General features: G+C 42.7%; 1 protein-coding gene across 1 annotated transcript; it reads right to left on the bottom strand.

The window, feature by feature from the left end:
- Positions 1 to 467: 467 nt before the first annotated feature.
- ASNS (asparagine synthetase (glutamine-hydrolyzing)) lies at positions 468 to 20,647 on the bottom strand. The gene is made up of 12 exons (XM_035129987.3): positions 20,544 to 20,647; positions 18,819 to 19,085; positions 17,502 to 17,739; positions 10,167 to 10,352; positions 9,419 to 9,520; positions 8,488 to 8,615; positions 6,109 to 6,235; positions 5,345 to 5,451; positions 3,562 to 3,662; positions 3,013 to 3,094; positions 2,183 to 2,338; positions 468 to 933 (listed from the first exon to the last, which is right to left on the bottom strand). The coding sequence occupies exons 2-12, from the start codon at positions 19,065 to 19,067 to the stop codon at positions 724 to 726; spliced, it is 1,686 nt and encodes a 561-aa protein (XP_034985878.1). The 5' UTR covers positions 19,068 to 19,085; positions 20,544 to 20,647; the 3' UTR covers positions 468 to 723.
- Positions 20,648 to 22,179: the final 1,532 nt, after the last annotated feature.

Genomic DNA, 22,179 nt, shown 5'->3' with positions numbered 1-22,179 from the left:
GAAGGGTTGTCTCCACCCCCATCGTTCAGCCCGGACACTGAAGTTCAGCTCCGAGGGCCTTCTGGGAGGTCCCTCACTGCAAAAGCTACAGGGAACAAGGCAGAGGGTCTTTTCGGTGGTGGCGCCAGCCCTGTAAAACACCCTCCCATCAAATGTCAAGGAAATAAACAACTATCTGACTTTTAGAAGACATCTGAAGGCTGCCCTGTTTCGGGAAGTTTTTAATGTTTGATGTTTTATCATGGGGAAACCCAGCCAGATGGGCAGGGTATAAATAATAAATTAATATTATTATTTATTATATTTTGCTGCATGGGCCAGAGAAGAAAGTGATCCCCGCTCCCCGCCCCATCCAATTCCAAATCAAGGTACGTTAATACCCAATAACCATCAAGTTATTTCCTCCACAGAGGCAGAATAAATCCACAAGGGCCTCTTCCCAGGAAGTAAGAAAAGCAGAGTCGGTGAGCGGTCCCACAGGTTTTAATAATTACTTTGGAGTGTATTAGCTGTAAAATGCAGCTTAAGCAGAAACAGAAACTCTTGGGTTTTTTGCCGTCAATTAAATCAGTAGTACAGTCCCATTTTATCCCAATTTGCACATTGCTTTATTTTTTATTTTAAAAAAAACTTTGGGTTTTTTGCTTTCTCTTTTAGGCTAAGGACAATTATAGGCTCAGAAGCCACCACCCGCAGAGCAACTTCAAAACAGGTTAGAAACGTCTATTCTTTCGTAGCCGATTTGTAATGTTTCAAAGTGCGAGCAGATGGATCTGTGGCCTTGATCCACTTCGGCATCCAGTAGTGAGGGAGCCAATCGGAGCGGCCTGGAAAATGCTTCTCGAAGATCTGGCGGTAGTAATAGCCTTCTTTTGTTTTGGGGGGGTTGAAGGGGAATTTCTCCGCCGCCTTCTCCAGCAGAAGATCATCAACCTATGGGCACAAAAGGGAAAGAAAATGGAAACCGTGAGAACTGCAAACATAAATCCCAGTTTTTGACTAGCTATCCAAGTTTATGACTCCACCTGCCCAAATCAGTCCATGTCTTCCTGGCAGATGTTACATATTTTGGAAAATCTGCTTGTTTTAAAATGCATTTGGACACCTCTGAAGGTATTGTAACTCAATTTTGCATGAGGGATTCCCGAGATCAAGGAGTAGGCTTTCGCCTACAGGTGAAACTCGGAAAATTAGAATATCGTCAAAAGGTGCATTTATTTCAGTAATGCAACTTAAAAGGTGAAACCAATATATGAGATAGATGCATGACATGCAAAGCAAGATATGTCAAGCCTTTATTTGTTGCTATTGTAATTATTTGTCGTTAGGCGGGTCAATTATAAATGGAATGGAATTAATGAAATGTAATAGCGATGTTTATTTTTGTATTATTGTAACTATTATATTCCTGCGTATAAGACTACTTTTTAACCCAGGGAAATCTTCTCAAAAGTCGGGGGTCGTCTTATACGCTGGGTCGTATTTCTTATACGGCAAGTATATCCCAAACTCTATATTTTAACTGGAAAAGTTGGGGGTCGTCTTATACGCCGGAATATACGGGTATTTGTTTTATGACTGTGGAATTTCCAAAAGAAAGCATTTGTAAAAATTAAAAGAAAAATATTAAAACATCAGTCATTCAAAACTTCCCTAAACTTCCCTCAGATGTTTTCTAAACATCAGATAGTTGTCTATCTCTTTGACATCTGATGGGAGGGCGTTCCACAGGGCGGGTGCCACTTCCTTACTGTAAGTTTAAATTAAGTCTGCCGCAACTGGATTTCTTATGGACTCTGCCAATCCTGAATGTATTGGATTTGTGAACATTATGTTCAACTGCTTTCAGTAGCAGTAAAGCTCTGCTGGATGAACTACAATTGCCTCTGGTCTAATTTCTGGCCCCAGAACCACTAACCCGGCTTGGGAGAAGACCCTCTCCGGAGCCAAAAGAGGATGTCGCCTTCAGGCTCCAAAGAGGGTCTCCTCACGAGCTGGAGGCACAGCAGGCTGTTCCCCATTTATGCGGATTTCACTTATGCATGCATGGGGGCATAATGTAACCCCCACATAAATGAAGAGTCACCTGTATAAATATGTGAACTCACCTGAAAGACACACAAAAAAGCAACTTCTATAAGTTTCAGACTTGTAGAAGAATATAAAACATGTAACAGTGTACCTGAGCATCAATATAGTCTTGGAGGATTGAGAACCATGATTTCTTGATAGAAGTTAAGCCATCGCTGAAGGCTTCTTTTGGTCTCCAGAGTATTTCTTTAGGCAATAAGTTGGTATCTTCAAAGGCCTCTCTTAAAAGGTGCTTTTCAATTCCATTCTGTTAAGAGATACCACAAATATCAGCCACCAAAAGACTGGCATTAAAAAATAAAAAAGATTTAGACTAGAAACACAACCCATTGTTTCAGAAGCAGCTCTGTTAGACCAGGGGTCCCCAAACTTATAGCAAACGCTATTTCTGGCACACTCCCGACCTGGAAAGCACCGGAAATAGCTTGTGCGCATGTGCAGAAGCCTCCTCCGACCAGGAAGTACACTGGAAATGACGCGTGCGCGTGCGCACAAACTATTTCCGTCGCTTTTCCGGGTCAGAAGTCGGCAGCCGCGCTGCACCAGTAAGAGCGGGCAGCGGCAGCAGGTGGCGGGGGTCCCCGGGGACGCATAAAAGAGCCTCGGGGGCCGTATGTGGCCCCCGGGCCGTAGTCTGGGGACCCCTGTGTTAGACAGTGCCAGACACAACACAGCATTTTAAGAATGAAGTTAGAGAGGTAAATGCCAAAGTCAATCATACGCTGGAATTCTAAATAGATCTCCCATGTGAGACTCAACCTTTCATCAATGAGCCCACTGTTGATCATAGCCTAAGCCTGAACTTCTAAACATGCTTAATTAGGAAGGAGTCTGGCTGAATTTAATAGGACTAACCTCTCAGTAAACCTGTCTGGGATTACAGTATAAATTTCCTAGTTGGGTTATATGTGCATAATTTACCTTTGGTGTTCTGAGTTCTGCTGGCAAAGACAGGTAATAAGCAGTAAACTGGTGGTCCAAAAATGGAACTCTCATTTCCAGACTGAAAAAGAGAAAACATCAATAGCTACTTATTAAACTTATAAGTAGATGTTTTTGTATGAAAATATATCAGAGACTTACAGTAATAACTAAGAAATCCTAAAGCCGTTTGTAGTCAGACACTTGCAGAGCTCTAAATGCAATATTTTTCCTTGTACGACATCGACACATTTCAAAAGCTTCTCACTGTGCTATGTTATAGACAGCGCCACCTACTGGACAACAGGTTCTCTCGTCCCTTTCTCATAAAACCCCCCAAACCACCATAGAAAATCAGTGTTAAAGAACTGGTTTCGATTTAACTTTAAATAGGGATCGTCAGTTTTTTTGGGTTCCTCCTGGAGACCCGTTGCAGATTACTGAAAAACTAAGGTACCCAAGTTTGATGCCTACCTTTAGAAGCAATGGCAATGTATTTTTACTTTTGCCCCATTGACACCGCAATATAGTGTTACAAAGCAGAATTACCCATGGGCAGCTGTTGTCCTGTCCGCACGGAGGACGTCAAAGAGGTAGAGTTCTCGGAGGAGCCTCTCGCTTTCCTCTGCAGCTTCTCCTGGGGTGGGTGCCTGCATCAAGGACACAGGAGAAAGATGACCTTCCTGGGCAAGTAACTTGGGCTAACACGTACAAACATAAATGGAGGACAGGACACAGGGCTGCAGCATCCATTTAAAACACAAAGAATCCTGGAAACTATAATTTACCCTGCACAGAGCTACAATTCCCAGCACCCTTAACAGACTACAGTCCCCAGAATTCTTTGGGGAAAAGTTACGTGCTTTAAATGGATGCTATGGATGTGACTTCGGCAGCACAGAAGTTGCCTTGTATGCAGAAGGCTCCAGATCCAATCCCTGGCATTTTCAGGCAGAGCTAGGAGAGAACCTGGCAGAGAGCTGGTGCCAGTCCGTGTACACCTGTGTTTTCCCAAACTTGGGTCTCCAGCTGTTTTTGGACTACAACTCCCGTCATCCCTAGCAGGGCCTTCTCTGCAGTGGCTCCCCGTCTGTGGAATGCTCTCCCCAGGGAAGTTCACCAGGCACCTTCATTATACACCTTCAGGTGCCAGGCAAAAACGTTCCTTTTTAACCCGGCCTTTGGTTGATCTGATTTACATCCTATGCCCTTTTTAAAAAGGGGGGGGGGAGGCTACTGGGTTGTTGTTTTTATTTTTATTATGTATTTTGTGGTTTTATATCTTGGTTTTATTCTGTGAACCTCCCTGAGACCCCCAGGTATAGGGCAGTATATAAATTCAACAAAAAAAATAAAAATGGGAATTGTAGCCCCCAAACTGCGGGAGACCCAAGTTTGGGAAACAGTGGTATGGAGAATACCGAGCTTGACCAATGGACTGATGTGGTATAAGGCAGCTTGCTATGTTCCTATGCTTCCTAGCACAGGAAAGAGGAAAAACGTCATTGGTGCTCAAAGGACTAATTCATCCATTTCAAGGAAGAACACGGCCGCCACTTCCCTGTGGTTCCATCTTGCTTCAGTAACAGCTGACCTGGAAATTTTGGTGATGTCTCCAATGATGGCTTTGCACTAGCAAGGAAGTGCTTCCGCTCTAAGCCCCTCCTTCCCAAGCCACTGCAGCTCTCTGCACCACCAAAAAATGCTGTTCGGAGATGACAAAGTGACCCTCTAGAACAGGCATCCCCAAACTGCAGCCCTCCAGATGTTTTGGCCTACAACTCCAATGATCCCTAGCTAACAGGACCAGTGGTCAGGGATGATGGGAATTGCAGTCCCAAAACAGCTGGAGGGCCAAGTTTGGGGATGCCTGCTCTAGAACAGTATGGGGTGCAATGCGACAGTAGGTATGGCTACTAGCTAACAAGGGCTGCCCTGCCAGCCATGAAGCAGAAGTGTTTTTCTGCTAGTGCAAATAGACCCCCGAACTTAATAATATTAGACAAGCCTGCTGGAGCCATCTTTTCCAACATCCTATTCTCAGTGGTCAACCAGGCAAACTGGCAAGCAGGACACAAGAGCACTCTCCCCTCCTAGAATCATAGAATTGTAGAGTTGGAAGGGACCCTAAGAGTCATCTAGTCCAACCCCCTGCGATGCAGGAATCTCAGTTATAGCACCCTGCAGTTTTATTTCTATGTTGATGGTGGGGGGGGAGAAGCCCAGCATCCGGAAACATTATTTTATTTCTCCAAAAATGTTCTCTCTTACTGTGCTGTGTTTAGCCGCAGGCAAGAATGAGCATTGTTTGAGAAACGCAACAAGCATTTACCTTATGGAAATAGATGTATCCTTGTGTCAACTCATCTGAGCCCTCTCCTGAGAAAATGACGGCGCTGTCCGTTTTCTCCCGGATGTATTTGGAGACCAGATACATGCCTAGTCATGGAGAGACCATTTCAAAAAACAATTGTGTTTGTTTTCCCAAACTATATCCTCAGGCTAAGGCAGGGGTCCCCAGACTACGGCCCGGGGGCCATATACGGCCCCCGAGGACCCCCGCTGCCGCCGCCCGCTCTTACCAGCGCAGTGTGGCGCGGCTGCCGACTTCCGACCCGGAAAAGTGATGGAAATAGCTTGTGCACACGGGCAAGCGTCATTTCCGGTGTACTTCCGAGTCGGAGGAGGCTTCTGCACGTGCGCACAAGCTATTTCCGCCCTTTCCAGGTCGGGAGTGTGCCAGAAATTGCGTTTGCGCATGCGCATGGACGTGGTCTCCCACCCTCCGGCCCACCACACAATTGGCATGACGGGCATCCGGCCCAAAGCCGGGTAAGTTTGGGGACCCCTGGGCTAAGGCTTCCCCTAACATGCTGCTTAAGCGGTATTGTCTGAAGAAGTGAAAAATCAAAGGCGTTTCAGAGACAAAGACAGGCATTCGTATCTTTATAAGCTTTACTTTATAGCAGCAATGGAAGGCCCATTCTGGCGGAGCAACATCATGTGTCAAAATGGGCCTGTAAGGATGGAGGAGGGATATGCTTTGACAGCACCTTCCCCTCAGGGGAAGAAAAAGAAGGGGGGAATATCTCTTACCCACTGAAGCTCGTACAGTTGTAATGTCGTAGGTTTCCAAGGAAAGTATAACGTCTTCTAGTACTTGAATCCCTTCTTCAGAATTAAAAATGACCTCATGATGTTCACTCCCAATGTAAGCTGCTACCTGTTAATAAGGATTTATATTAAGTGAACTGCGAAGCGGCTCAACTGGGTTTCAAGGCCAAAGTTAAGCTGCACCTAGAATGAAGCGGAAGCTTATGGTTAGGCAAGGCAGCACAGTCATACCTCGGAAGTTGAATGGTATCCATTCCGGAAGTCCGTTAGACCTCCAAAATGTTCAGAAACCAAGGCATGGCTTCTGATTGGCTGCAGGAAGCTCTGATTGGCTGCAGGAAGCTCCTGCAGCCAATCAGAAGCCATGGAAGCCACGCTGGATGTTCGGATTCCAAAGAACGTTCGCAAACTGGAGCACCCACTTCTGGGTTTGTGGCATTCTGGAGCCAAAACGTTCGATACGCAAGGCGTTTGACTTCCAAGGTATGACTGTACACCAATCTATTTATTTCTTTTTTAAAAAAAAAACTACATCCCCTAAATAATCTCAAGATCAGGTCAAGAAAAGCTGAATTCTACTATTTTTCTTTTGCAAACCAACCTATTTAATTATGTACAATTTAAATTGCTTCTGGGGTAGAGCAATGAGCTATGCAAAGTGCTGGAGCAAAAAGAAAAGCCCTGCAGGATCCAACCAAAAGGCCTTTGTAGTCCAGCATCCCAGGGTGGCCAACAATATATTTCTGAGAAGCTCACAGGCAGGGCATTAAAGCCACCTTCCTGCGAATGTCATTCCGTGGTATACTGCTTCTGAAGATGGAGGTTTCATGTTTAATTGGCTAGCCTCCACAAATGTGTCTAATTCTCATTTTTAAAAAGACCATCACTGCATCTTGTGGCAGTGAGTTCCATCTGAATGTGTCCAGAGGGCGGCAACCAAAATGGTCAAAGGCCTGGAAACGATGCCTTATGAGGAACGGCTTAGGGAGCTGGGTATGTTTAGCCTGGAGAAGAGAAGGTTAAGGGGTGATATGATAGCCATGTTTAAATATATAAAAGGATGTCATATAGAAGAGGGTGAAAGGTTGTTTTCTGCTGCGCCAGAGAAGCGGACACGGAGCAATGGATTCAAGCTACAAGAAAGAAGATTCCACCTAAACATTAGGAAGAACTTCCTGACAGCAAGAGCTGTTCGACAGTGGAATTTGCTGCCAAGGAGTGTGGTGGAGTCTCCTTCTTTGGAGGTCTTTAAGCAGAGGCTTGATAGCCATCTGCCAGGAATGCTTTGATGGTGTTTCCTGCTTGGCAGGCGGTTGGACTGGATGGCCCTTGTGATCTCTTCCAACTCTATGATTCTATGATTAAATTATGCATTGTGTGAAGAAGCTCTCTGTTTTGCTTTTCCTGACTCAAACCGTACGAAGGCATGAACAACTTAGGCTCAGGACACCTTAACAACTGCCTTACTCTCATATGTCCCAGATCTATCACTGAGATCATCTGGGGCAGCACAGTTAGTGAATCACCCATAGATCAGAAGCAGAGCTCACATCAACAAGGAATCATGCCTTCAGTGTAGTGGGCCACCTTAAGGTCTACAAACTTGCCCGTTTAAAAAAGTCTAGATTCGGATTTATGGGGAGGCCGGACTGATTAAGATTCACACAGGAGAATGAATATGTGTTAAATCTCGTTTGATGCTTATCTCAGCAGCTGTGGAAAAAAATTGAATGAAAGAAAGAAAACATCTAGAGCGATTGTTGGGAAAGATCGGGATTATTACGGACTTTGAGTGACGATTTGGACATTAGAATAAAGACGGCAGTGTGGACAGTGGTCAGGAATCCCCAAATTTTGAAGCATGGGAACTCAAAAAAAATTTATGATTTGGCATAACATTCGGTTTAATTGATATGTATTTGTATAATTTGAAATAATGGATGTGATATAATTGTGTTTAATTGGAAAATTAATAAATAGATTTTATTTAAAAAGTCTAGATTCTCAAGATGACATATCCTGTGCTCAGTATCAACTACCACACATTTTGGAAAGTTGTTATTTGCCGTGCGTTTAGACACACTTCCAAACATATTGTAACCAACATTTCAATTTGGATCCTGAGATAAAGGAGCATGTTTTCACCTGTGTTTGAGTACAACCGCACACCATTTTGAATCACAATGCCAGACTGAACCTTTCAAAACTGTGCTGGTTTTAACCACAGGTTTCAAAACTGCACTAATTTATTGGTTTCTTTGATCGGTGCCAGGTATGAGGTTGCTGGTTCTCTACAGAGTGTGATCACAACATACAGGTGAATGTGGAGCATGTGCCTTTTGAACTAAAACAGGACTATACCTTTCTGGCAGCCAGCAGGTCAGGAGCATCTTCCATGCCAATTGCAAAGGTTTGTAACGGGTAGCGAGTGTTTCCTTCTTTCATCAATTTGATTAGCATTGAAGCAACCAAGCTAGAATCCAGGCCGCCTGTCAAAACACCATTAGCAGTTATGCTTAACCAGGAACGTGTAGCTGACATACAAAATGCCCTTGTGAGAAGAGAATATGGACATGCGAATTTTAGGTGGGCCACACCAGCAGCAAAGTGTGCCAGTTTGCATTTCTCAGTGCGGAAAGTATTGATCTGATGTGTAGAGATCTTTCCTATTCTACTTAATTCAAGAGGGTTCTGGAAGCTTCTCTGTGGGAAGGAAACAAGCAGAAGGTTCATGATCTTTAGGTTATTACACTCATACTTCAGGTTGAGTACTCCGCGGACCCGTCTGGAATGGATTAATCCACTTTCCATTACTTTCAATGGGAAAGTTCGCTTCAGGTTAAGTACACTTCAGGTTAAGTACAGACTTCCGGAACCAATTATGTACTTAAACAGAGGTACCACTGTACATAGTATGCGTAGTGTTAAGGTTTAGTCGTATTATAAGCTATTGTAAGTTTAAGTCTGCTGCAACTGGATTTCTTATGTACAGTGCCAATCCTGAATGTATTGGATTTGTGACCATTATTGCTCATTTGCCCTCAGTAGCAGTAAAGCTCTGCTGGATGAAAAACAATTGCCTCTGGTCTATTTTTTGGGAATTCTGCATCGTGTTTAAGTTTTTACTCTGCTAACTATACGTTGCAGTTCTCCTCTGGATCAATACTGAGTAGAATTTCATGGGGGGGGGGCGGACCATACACCTACAGTAAGAGGACCACACACACTACAAACAGGTTGTGGCTGTATTAGTGAAAGGCAATGGTAATTATGAAATGCACTATTTTTTTACCTGACAAGAGACAACCAATTCTTCTGTGAGCCATCAAACGTTTTCTGACAGCATTTTCAAACAAAAGCCGAATGTTGCTTTTAACTGTTTCAACATCAAAACCTATCGGGGGGGGGGGAGAGAGATTAATTTATTAATACTCCACCTTTTATCCAAGAAGCTTGTGGTGACATGTAAGTATTCCTCACCCTCTGTTTTTAATTTTCTTACAAGGTAGGTTAAGATGAAAGACAGTCAGTCATTGGCCCAAGGCGAGCTTTCATGGCTGAGCAGGGATTAGAACTCTGGGCTCCCTGATCCTGGACCAAGACCTTATCCATGACACCATGCAGGCTCTCCATACCAGTGATGTGGCACTCATTAAGTTGCTGGGCTCCAACTCCAATCAGCCTCAGACGTGGCCAATGGTCAAGGATTACAAGACTTGTAGTCCAACAACATTTGGAGGGTGATGTGTTTCCAAGCCACAGTTCCCTGGGTTTGCACGTCACAGGAACTATGGCTTGTTGAAAGCAGAAGCTTCCAAGCATTTGAACCCAGAACTCTACCCACACATTGGCTTTTTGAAATCAGACCGTTTAGACAGAACATAAAGTTGTCCATCAGAAACACATAATTTAATCAAGGTTTGATAATCCGGTATATTCCCCAACAGCAATGTACGAAGCCTCAAGACATCATGTCCCAAGAACAGTAAATTTACACCTTTACTAAGGGAGGAAGAAGACAATTTTAGATTTGCTGTTACCTGAGGGGAGATTTTGTACGGCGCTGTAGGCAGCATGCAGAGGTTCATCTTTAGGGCTGTGAAACTTCACCACTTCCACTGATGCAACTTTGCCATTTGGCTTTAAATCCAACACTTCATAGTGTCCTGGAGGGAAAGGGTCCACTCTGGGATCAAGGGACATGCTGTGCTTCAAGTTGATAAGACCTAAATATGTAAAACAAGGCATTGTGGGGCACAGGGGGAGAGAAGGCAGAAGAGGTGTTAGCTTTTGCCCATGTAACATAAAATATGCACTGTCAAAGCATCAGAAATTTTCAGAACAGTAACATCTAACTACAGCACTATAAGAAACATAGCAAATCTAATCCTGGGCTAGCACAAGGTTAGGAAAAAGATATATAGGGGAGACAGTAGCCTTCAACCTTTGCAAATAGAGGAGCCACTTACAAAACCAAACGGCAACACACCCACACCCCTATCTATATCTAATCTATATCTATATCTATATCTAATCTATATCTATCTAATATAACATAACATGAGAGTGTGTGTGATTATGGGAATTGTAATCTAAAACATCTGGAGGGCACCAGGGTTTATTACACATATACCCCTTTCTACTCTTTCGACATGGCCAGATGCAGATTACTTATATCTACAGTGGTACCTCGATTTAAGTACACAATTGGTTCCGGAAGTCTGTACTTAACCTGAAGCGTACTTAACCTGAAGCGAGCTTTCCCATTGAAAGTAATGGAAAGTGGATTAATCCGTTCCAGACAGGTCCGCGGAGTACTTAAACTGTAAGTACTCAAACCGAAGCGTACTTAAACCAAGGTATGACTGTATTCTGAACAGCTGTATAGAAAAGGAAAGTAGCTGCAGTTTCAAAACTTATCAAGTAACTCAGCGGCACTGTCGTTCTAAGGATGACTCTGGCGCCTTGCCACTAAAATGTCAACTTACGACAGGAAAACGTGCAAAGCGAAAGGAGGGCACACAAATTTGTCGTTTTTGTTTGTCTATCAATAAAGGAGACGAGTATACATATCAGCACGGTGACTCTAGTAAATGCAAACGTCTTTCTCTCTTGCCTGACCTCGAATCTAAACAAACCCTGCACACATCCGACCTGCTGAGAGCCCTGCTGGGGAAAGCCCATGCCTGAGGCACTATCACTGCCAGGAAGTGAATCAGCACTCATTAGTCAAGGCTTGTGGCCCTCTTCAGTGTTGCTAGGTTCCAACTCCCATCATTCTGAACACTGGCCATGCTGGCTGGGGGCTGATGGGGTCCAACAGCATCTTCCCCACCCACCCCCAGCTTAGGAGTTAAAGCCCCTCACTGCACCTTTGTACACGGTACCTTCTGAACTCACCATCTTTGCAGAGAAACAAAACCCAGTGACACACAAGCTGAAATTAGGGTTGCCAGACTCAATAGAGGACAGGACTTCTGTGCCTTTAATTGCCCTGCTCTCTTTTGAGTCTGGAAACCTTAAAGAGAAACCAGCAGACCCTTTGCTTGGAAATTAAACAAAGGGTCTTCTGGTTTCTCTTTAAGGTTTCCAGGCTCAAAAGAGAGCAGGGCAATTAAAGGCATAGAAGTCCTGTCCTCTATTGAGTCTGGCAACCCTAGCTGAAATGCACCAGTCCCTCAGTATACTAGATACCTCTGTCTCATGTTCTATTTTTTAAAAAAACATACCTCCACTTTCTTCTTCTTCTTTTTTTTTTAAGTTTTAAAAAGCTTTATTTTTATTCTTTTAAAAAAGTTACATACATACAAACTACAAGATCAACCAAATCAATGCAAAGAAAACGAACACAAATATAGTTACGAATAATATGTACAAAATTGTACACCACCACCCTAAGATAAGGAAAAAGGACGAAAAAGGAAAAAAAAAAGAAGAAAAAGAAGAAGGGGGGAGGAGAAAAGAAAAAAGAAAAGAAAAAGGTAAAAAGGAAATGCATACATGTATATATGCATCTACTCAAAAAATAAGAATAAAAGAATAAAAGAACTTCCGATTGTTAATATACTGTTCCTCACCATTTTTAATTTTCCCTGTTTTCCTCTTTCTTGTTTTCCCACCCTTTGTGGGTAATTCTTCTCCCATTGCTTCCTCTATCTTCTCTTTAAGCAATCCTTAAATTAACTTAGACAAACTACTAATTCACAGTTCAAACCCTCTTTCTTCAGGTGATCCTCCACTGGTTTCCATTCCTTTTGTACTCTCTGTTTTGCTACATTTCTTATGGCCGCTGTCATTTTGTCCAAATTCATATATTCTATCACTTTAATTAACCAATCCTGAATCGAAGGCACCTCCTCCCCTTTCCATTTTTGCGCTATCACTATTCTTGCTGCAGCTCCCGCATACAGTATTACATTTCTCTTCTCTTTAGGGATATTTTCTGGTAGCATGCTTAACAAAAATAGTTCCGGTTTTTTTTCAAATGTTAATTTTAAAATATTTTTTAATTTCTCATAAATCCTATTCCAAAATTCTTGTATTTTTCTGCAATGCCACCAGCAATGCATGAATGTACCTATCTTTTCTTTACATTTCCAACATTTGTTGGATCCTGTCTTATATATTTTATGTAATTTTTCCGGAGTTAGGTGCCATCTGTAGAACATTTTTTGCATATTCTCCTTTATTGCCGTGCAAACTGTGAATCTCATACTTCCATTCCAGAGTCCTTCCCATTGTGTACAATATATAATTCTGCCAATATCTTGTGCCCATTTCACCATTACATTTTTGACTACCTCATCCTTTAAATTCCATTCTAACAAGAATTTGTATAATTTAGTAATTTGTTTATCCCCACTTTCAATTAATAATTCCTGTAATTTTGATTTCCCCTCTTGAAATCCCAATTTTTAATGGCATTGGTAAAGACTCTGGACCTGGTTGTAATGGAGCCAGCTTGCACATTCCTTTTTTACCTCTTCATATGATTTCAATATATATTCCCCCTCTTCCCTCCTAACTATTTCTTGATATGTTTTCCAATTCCCCTCTTTTTTCCCTCTATTTATGGCTGTCATCTCGAATGGAGAGGCCCACCAGGGTGTTTTAGGCTCTAAGATTTTCTTATTCTCCTCCCATACTCTTAATAATGACCTTTTTATAATGTGATCGGTAAACTCTTTATAGCTTCTCTCTCTCTCCTTCACCAGGTAGGTGTGCCAGCTCAACACATTCCTAAAACCTTCTAGCTCCAATATGTCTTTATCCTCCTGTACGATCCATTCCTTTATCCAACACAGATTTGCTGCTGCATAATAGATTTTGAGATCTGGCACTCCCCAACCTCCTCTTTTTTTAGCATCTGTTAACAGCCGATATTGGATCCTCGGTTTTTTATTTCCCCAAATGAATTTACTTAGTTCCTTTCTCCATTGTTCAAAAATTTCATTTTTCCCGATTATAGGCAACATTTGAAAAAGGAAGAGAAATTTAGGTAAAATTGCCATTTGTATGGAGGCTATTCTTCCTGACATTGATAAATTTAGATTCCCCCATTTTTCTAAATCTTTTTTAACTTGTCTCCAGACCTTCCCATAGTTTTCTTCATACAAATTTACATTATTGGATGTTAAATTTATTCCTAAATATTTTACTTTTTCTACTGTCTCCCATTTAAATATCTTTTTTGCATCCTCTAATTCTTTTCCTTTCATATTTTTGGTAATTATTTTTGTCTTTCCTTTATTAATTTTTAGTCCTGCAATTTCTCCATATTTTTCCAATTTTTCCTCCAAGAGCGGGATTGAATTTGTCGGGTTTTCCAATATAATTACAATGTCATCAGCGAACGCTCTGATTTTAAATATACTATTTTTGACTGTTAGCCCCTTTATATTATCGTCTTCTTTTATATCTTTAATGAGACACTATCGCCAATACAAAAAGTAGAGGCGATAGAGGGCATCCTTGTCGGGTCCCTTTACTAATTTTTACATCTTCCAATATCTCCCCGTTGATTATTAATTTCGCCGATTGTTCATTATAGATTGTTCTAATCCCGTTTAAAAAATTTCCCTCGATGCCGATTTTCTCCAGTACCCTTTCCATAAACACCCAAGCTAGGTTGTCAAAAGCCTTTTCGGCGTCCAGAAAAATGAACGCCACTTTTTGGCTTGGGTGCCAATCTAGGTATTCTATCGCATTTAATATAACCCTCATATTATTTGCCATTCTTCTTTTTGGCAGAAACCCTTGTTGTTCTTTACCAATCAATCTGCTTAATATTTTTTTAAGGCGTTCTGCCAAAATAGATGCGAATATTTTGTACTCTAAATTTAATAATGAAATCGGCCTAAAATTTCCTACGCTTTCATCTTTCTCTTCTCCCTTTGGGATTAATGTAATAAACGCTTGCTGCCAAGATTTGGGAAAGGTCCCTTTTTCCAAAATTTCATTCACTAATTTTTTATATATTTCTTTTAATTCATTTTTGAATATCTTATAATGTTGTGTCGACAGCCCATCTGTCCCCGGGGATTTTCCTTGTTTTAATTTCCCAATTGCTTCCATTATCTCCTGATCTGTTATTGGTTTATTTAACATTATTCTTTCTTCTTCTTTTATTTGCTCCATATTCCTTCTTTTGAAATATTGCTCTAATTTCATTTTGTTTATTTCTTCTTTCTTATATAATTTTCTATAATAATTATTGAAACAATTGTGTATATCCTCTATCCTTGTCCAATACCTTTCCCCTTCTTTCACTGCCGTAATTGTCCTCTTATTTTGTTCCTTTCTTAACTTCCACGCTAGCAATTTTCCTACTTTCCCTCCCATTTCGAATGTCTTTTGCTTTGCCCACTTTATTTTTCTCTCAATTTCATTCCCTACCAACATCGACAATTCATTCTGTAATATCTTAATTTGTAATACTATTTTGTTATCTTTAGGATTTTTAGCCAATTCCTTTTCTTTTCCTTTTATCGCCTCTTCTATTTTACCTATTTTTTCTCTTCTTTCTTTATTAATTTTACTTTTCTGTTGGATGTATATGCCTCCACTTTCTTCATGTGACCTGAACCAGAAGAAGTTACTTCCCCAAATATTTGTGGTTCAGCCCTCGCCTAGATGGTGCCAATTCAAGTCGGCATGGCTTCCCTTTTGTCTTTGTTTTCATACTCTGATCAACTGGAGCTCCACAAGAGGCACACAGCTCCCTTTGTCACAACAATAGTTCCGTGCAATGCAGGGCTCAGGGGTATTTACAATGGCCCAGCCTCCACTCATTGCGTTTCCTCTGGTTGCTTGCTGGCAACAAGAGGCACCTTGTTATCCATATGAAACAGGGGGTGATCCCCAAGAGTCCCCAGTAACACCCCCCCCTCTCCTTCCATTGCCCTGGTTTTGAGGACAACCTCCTCAACAGGCACAGCCTGCTGAAGAAGAGCTGCTCTCTGTGTTTCCTGCTTTAGAATAGCTCACACTTGTGCTTCAGATTTTCTCTTTCTCCCTTCAGCTCTGATGCAGATACCCCTGCTGCTTCTCAGCAAGGAAATGCAACACATAATAAATAATAATAATAATAATTTATTATTTCCCCAGCCACTCTGGGAGGCGCCCAACCGAATATTAAAAACACAATACAGCATTAAACATTAAAAAACTTCCCTAAACAGGGCTGCCTTCAGATGCCTTCTAAAAGTAAAAAAGTTGCTTATTTCCTCTGCTGGGAGGGCGTTCCACAGGGCGGGTGCCACTACCAAGAAGGCCCTCTGCCTGGTTCCCTGTAACTTTGCTTCTCACAGTGAGGGAGCTGCCAGAAGACCCTCAGAGCTGGACCTCAGTGTCCAGGCTGAGCAATGGGGGTGGAGACGCTCCTTCAGGTAAACAGGACTAAGGCTGTTTAGGGCTTTAATTATCAACACCAACACTTTGAATTGTGTTTGGAAACGTACTGGAAGCCAATGCAGATCTCTCAGGACCAGTGTTATATGGTCTCAGCGGCCACCCCCAGTCACCAGTCTAGCTGCCGCATTCTGGATTAATTGCAGTTTCCGAGTCACCTTCAAAGGTAGCCCCACATAGAGCGCATTGCAGTAGTCCAAGCAGGAGATAACTAGAGCATGCACCACTCTGTCGAGACAATCTGCAGGCAGGTAGGGTCTCAGCCTGCATACCAGATGGAGCTGGTAGATAGCTGCCCTGGACACAGAATTAACCTGCGCCTCCATGGACAGCTGTGAGTCCAAAATGACTCCCCTCTCTAAACATTCTAGCTCCCCTCTCTAAATTGGCCCTGCCATGCAGCCTCCCTCCTCAATGAATTCCTCCTGCCTCTACTGCCCCTTCAGTTTAAGCAGACAATTGCTGGGCCAGCTTGACAACTGCCCGAGCAAACTATCTCTTATTGTTTTAACAAACTGCATACTAACAAATCTTGCTTGTTCACAATAAACTGTACACTCTTTGATGCCATAAAATGAACATATATATTTTCCTTTTATTAGTAGTAGAAGCTCAATTCAGTTTGCTACAGGTATAACGCTCAAGCACAGAGAGATCTCTATAGAACCAGGGTAGGGAAAGTTTTGGCCTTCCAGATGTTGCTGAACTACAGCTCCCATCTGCCTCAGCAAATGTGGCCAAAGGCCAGGGATGATGAAAGTTGTAGTTCAGCAACATCTGGAGGGCCAAAGGTTCCCCACACCTGCCGCAGATTATAGCAAAACTCCATCCTCTGCAGTGTGTGTGCATGGATACTCTGTGTGCTAGGCTAGTACAGGCAAGAGGAGGCTTCTGAGTAACTCCTTATCTCTGTCTAGACGTATCCCTGAGTCAATAAGTGAACCATGTAGGTGTGGTGCTGGACAGAGAGATGGATCTTCCATTATTGATACTGCTTAGTGTGAAAATGCATACACACCATAAAGAATTTGAGGAATTGGGGCAGAGGGAGACAGAGAGCGAAAACTGGTCTGGAAGCCATTACACCCATCTTAAACTTGATCACATCCTATATATTTCTATCGTGGGATAAAACAACCAACAAACAAACAAACAAACAAACAGAGAAAGCTAAGGTGCGCACCAAAACAAGGCACCAAATAATTACTGCAAGTACTTTAAAAAACACACTGATTTTCTGGGATGGGTTTGCCTTCTGCTGAAAGCTGTCACAAATTTGGTTACAGCAAGGTGCCAAGTAGACACTCTCTACTTCATTCAGGGCAAACATACTTTCATAAAAGTGAGATGAAGCAACATCTTTCAGAAAGAGAAGGGATTAAACAATTAGGTCTATTGTGGCGGGATCAAGAAATATCTGTACCACATGAAGGCAATTTCAAAAGAGATTCAGAGTTTGAGGTTACCTTTGGCCTCGGAGCAGACACCCAGGAATCCATCATCTGTTAGGACCTTGAACAACGGTCTGACCCCGTATGTATCTCTTCCCAGAAACACTTTTCTATTTGCTGTGTCAAGCAAAATGAATGCAAACACACCATCTAGCAGGGAGGCTGTTTGCTCTATTCCTCCCTTGTTGTAAAGATGAAGGATTACTTCTCCATCAACCAAGGTCTGGTAATCAAATTCAAACTTCTTTTGCAGCTACAAAAGAGAAAGAAATGAGTATTTTTAAGAATGAAACCAATTCATATTGTCAGGCACACATGAAAGGAAGGCATCTTTACATCCTAAAAAGGCAATAATTATACATTAACGTTCAAATGCCGTAGATTAGTTTTGTCAGTAAGTGCCGGAAAGATGTACAGTTGTCTCTTCAGCATGCAATTTCACCATCTGAATGATTCAAAAAGTAAAGTAGGGGCTGCTGTCTCAGGATACCCAATCTCATGAATTAAGCTTGGGATAAAGTTCTTTCCCCTCATCCTACACCTTTCACGACAAAATGCTTTGAATATGCTCAGAGAAGTGTACTTTTGAGGCTTAAAAAGGAGGAATCCTATCAAATATTTTTACTGAGCATTTTAAACATGGAGCAGCCAAAGCAAAAATATTTTGTTGCACAAACTTATATTTTTATTTAATATTATATTTGTATGCCACCTTGCTTCCAAGAACCTCAAAACAGCAAATATGGTTCTTCTGCCCCCTACCATTCCATTTTGCCCTCATAATAACCCAGTTACTGAAAGACAATAACTGGCCCAAGGTAACTACTGAGCTTCATGACTAAGTGGGGATTTAAACTCTGGTCTCCCAGGTCCAAGTGCAACACCCTAACTGCTGCATCACATGAATGATGCTTCTGTACTAACACTTTAAAGGTAAAGGTAAAGGGACCCCTGACCATTAGGTCCAGTCATGACCGACTCTGGGGTTGTGGCGCTCATTATTGACAAAGCCGCTTCTGGCAAACCAGAGCAGCGCACGGAAACGCCGTTTACCTTCCCGCTTGGAGCGGTACCTATTTATCTACTTGTGCTTTGCACTAACGCTTTACAGTTACTTAAAATGGCCACCCCAAATTCCCAAACAGAGGGGGGGGGGTTTGTTTGTAAACAATTTTTATTTACATGCTGCATTTTGGGTGGTCCTTCCAAAGCAGCTTACAAAAACTCATTATAACAACAAAGAAATGTTTTGAACATGCAAAGCTAGCTCTAAAGAGATCATTGAAGCAAGCATAGCTTATAACCAGTGTTGAGATGGTTGTTGTCGTTTACCTTTTTGAAGTTATAGATTTCTCCATTGTAACACAGCCACAAGTAAGGGAATTTCTTCACCCGTATGGGTTGCATTCCATAGAGCTGGTCAACAATCGCAAGACGGTGGAAGCCGAAACAGCAGTTGGTGAATCCATTGACGTTCTCAAACCGAAATGCATCTGGACCTCTGTGGGCTATTTTCATAGCACAAAGACATTGAGCGGAGAGGCATTCATCACTTCCAAAAAGGGCCCAAATGCCACACATGGTGGTATCTGCTCAAGGCTGTTGGGGAAAAGTAGCAAAGTTCCTGAGTTCGGTTGCAGCCAATGATCTCCAGAGCAAGGTGGGTGGCACAATGTTCTGCCCAATGGCTGCCCTGCCTTCTGGACAAGCTTCCAGGTGCTTTGTGCACCTGGGAAGCACCAGAGGCAAGAGGGGCAGAACAATAAATGTACACTTAACCTTTGTAAAATTTCTACACACACACCCTTCTTTGTCCTTCATCCAGGAAAGCAAGATTCATGGACACTTTCCAGCTAGGCCAATAGGAAACACTTGGAGGGTCTGAAAGTATTACACAACTATTCACACTGTCCAAAGTTTTACTCTTCAGACAATGAAGGGTGATAGCCAGCATTTAACCATACTCAGAATAGACCCACGCAAAGTATGACTAGCACTAGGTATATCACTTTGTAACTCCAGTCTGGGAGTATGTTCCACTGAAGTCAATGGGACTGACTACTGGAGCAGTTTGTAAGTTTTACTCAGAGCCGGCCCACTGAAATTAATGAACGTGACTAACTTAGGTCCATTGCTTTCAACTCTGAATAAAGCTTAGTTGAATACCACCCACACTATGTTTATAGGATTGCACTGTTAAATGGAATATCACACATCATCTTAAATAAATAATAATAATTATGCTAAGGACTTGGTCGGCAGTGAATGACAAGATTTGGAATACATCTTAATTTTTGAAGACAAAAAAAGGTAAGAGAACATCCCTAGGACAGACTTCTACACTCTTATTCTTTATACTCTTTCCCCAAACTACTGAGAAAAGATTCTACTGTAGTCATTTTGCAGTTCAGCACATATTACTCATAGAAGTTGAGAAAGGGCTCTTCCTGGTGTTGTTTGACTACAACTCCCATCAGCCTCGGCCACCCAGGGATGATTGCAGCTGTCCTCCAACAACATATGGAGGACCACGTTAGTTATAACTCAAGGGTAGCTATCAGAAGAGAATGTCTAACATAATGGGGGGGGCACTCCTTTTTCTTTTTGCCTGCCTGGCAACATACCCAAGTACCTGTAAGAACTGCATGACAACCAGACATTCAACAGATGCAGCTAACTAAATAGTCCCAAATGTTGCAACCTTTTCTGTCAAGTTGCTTGGTTGTCCTTTTCTGAACCTTGCCAACTCCGCAAGGGAGCAGAAGAGACCACAGACCGCACAAATAATTGCAAACGTGCTCAGATCGGTATAACGGCATTATGACACGCCCCACAAACGAGTTTTCTGACGACCCCTAATCATAGAACCTGCCTCCTTCTCCTCCCTCCCCCCCTCAATAATAGCTACCACACACTCCGTCTGAATGCTGGATCTCGCCCTGCCACGCACCTGTTTGAGGCACCTGAGCTCTTTTTGCAGAAAGTGTGCCGGGGGGGGCGTGGGGTGGGATACCAGATACAAGCCGGACATCAAGAAAGTATAGCCCCGCTCGTTACCTGTCGGTGATCCTGCACCGGGAAATGAAATGACACCTCCGCAGCAGGCCAGAAGAGACTGCAACCACCGGCCAGCTCCGCCGCTGAACCTCGTGCTGCCCGCTTAGGACTTAAACGGGAAGGAGGCAAGCGGAAGCCGCCCGCTGCCTGCGCCGGCCTCGTGTAACACGGAGGCGGATTTCATCAGCCCCGCGCTACGCCCCGCCTCCTGCTTGGGCTTCCCGGTCCCGCTGGGCGGAGGCGATTCAGATCAGTCTGGGCGGGTTGGGTAGCGGCGTGTCAACGGGGTGGCCTCCCGCTATTATTATTACCTGTAGCTTTTTCGTCCCGCTCTTTTCACGAGGCTGTGAAACCACCCAGTTTTGCCACCCCGCACAACAACCCTGAGAGGTTGGCAGTGCCGGATTTGCGTATAAGCTAAACAAGCTATAGCTTAGGGCCCCACTCTCTTTGCCCCCCCCCCAAAAAAAAATTGTAAAGAAAAAAACCCTGGATGTACATTTCCAAAATATAAGATAAAATACAAATGAAATGAAACCTACATATTGTACAGCAACAGTGTTTTGTGTTGTGTAGGCTCCTGTGATGTAAGTAATGGGCCCCGCCTGCTAGCCTGCTCCCTAAAATATCACTGGTTTGCTCATTTCTGTATATAGGGTGCCTACATTCTTCTTAACTGTATTTCAGTTCAAAAATTACTTTGATAAAATACATATTTTGTTATGTGCAAATGGCTTTAGGTCCATAAATTACCATAGAGCATATATTCAACACAAAAAAACAGTGACAATTTGTTGTTGACAAAGGACAGCTGGACATATAAAGGGCCCCATTACCTTCAGTAGCTTAGGGCCTCATCAAACCTAAATCTGGCCCTGGAGGTTGGTCAGGGAGAGAAAGTCATGGATACTGATTTCTTGCCGCTATTTCCATCTCACATCGACCCTGCAAGGCAGGGAGTGGGAGAGAAAGAATAATAACTGGTGTTTATTCAATGTTTACAGTTATTGATCTCCCACCTTTGGGGATCCAAATCCTTCCACTGTTTTAAAAATGGGAAAAAGCAATATTGACATATTAAGACATCACCAGGCTCCTTCCCCAAGGGCACCTGGTGGTTAAATGGGTAGGCAGCTGGAGCAGGGTGGAATTGGCTTTGCCTGTAATTCTCTTTCTCCGAATCCTTCTCAAAGAGCAGCTGGTGGTAGGTGGCCCTATGTTCCACACACACACACACAGTGGAAACCAGCTCAAGTATTCTTCTTAATCTGCCTCTCACTGCCATAAGGCACCCCAGCTGGCTTTACTGGCTAAGTAGTGGGTTTGAACCTGGATCTTAATTTAGGCCAACACACCTGCTTGCTATGTACATAAATAACTTCATGGCTGTGATTATTATTGAAATGTTTTGTTTATAGCACTGTACACATTCACACAACACCCCCCCCCCGCAAATTCAATCTCTCCCATTTCAATTCCTGCCAAGCTCCAAGCTCTGCTGATAAGTCTCCAATCACAGTTCCATTTTAGCTACACATAGCCGATAGTCATTAACTCATCCATCCTAAGCTATTACTATCTTACAGAAGCACTTGCAGTAAGTTACTTTTGTATTGTATGTGGATACTTACTGCCA

Source organism: Zootoca vivipara, chromosome 11 (assembly GCF_965207765.1).
Source record: "Zootoca vivipara chromosome 11, rZooViv2.hap1.1, whole genome shotgun sequence".
NCBI classification, from domain to species: domain Eukaryota; kingdom Metazoa; phylum Chordata; class Lepidosauria; order Squamata; family Lacertidae; genus Zootoca; species Zootoca vivipara.
This window is presented reverse-complemented; position numbering and strand designations above follow the sequence as displayed.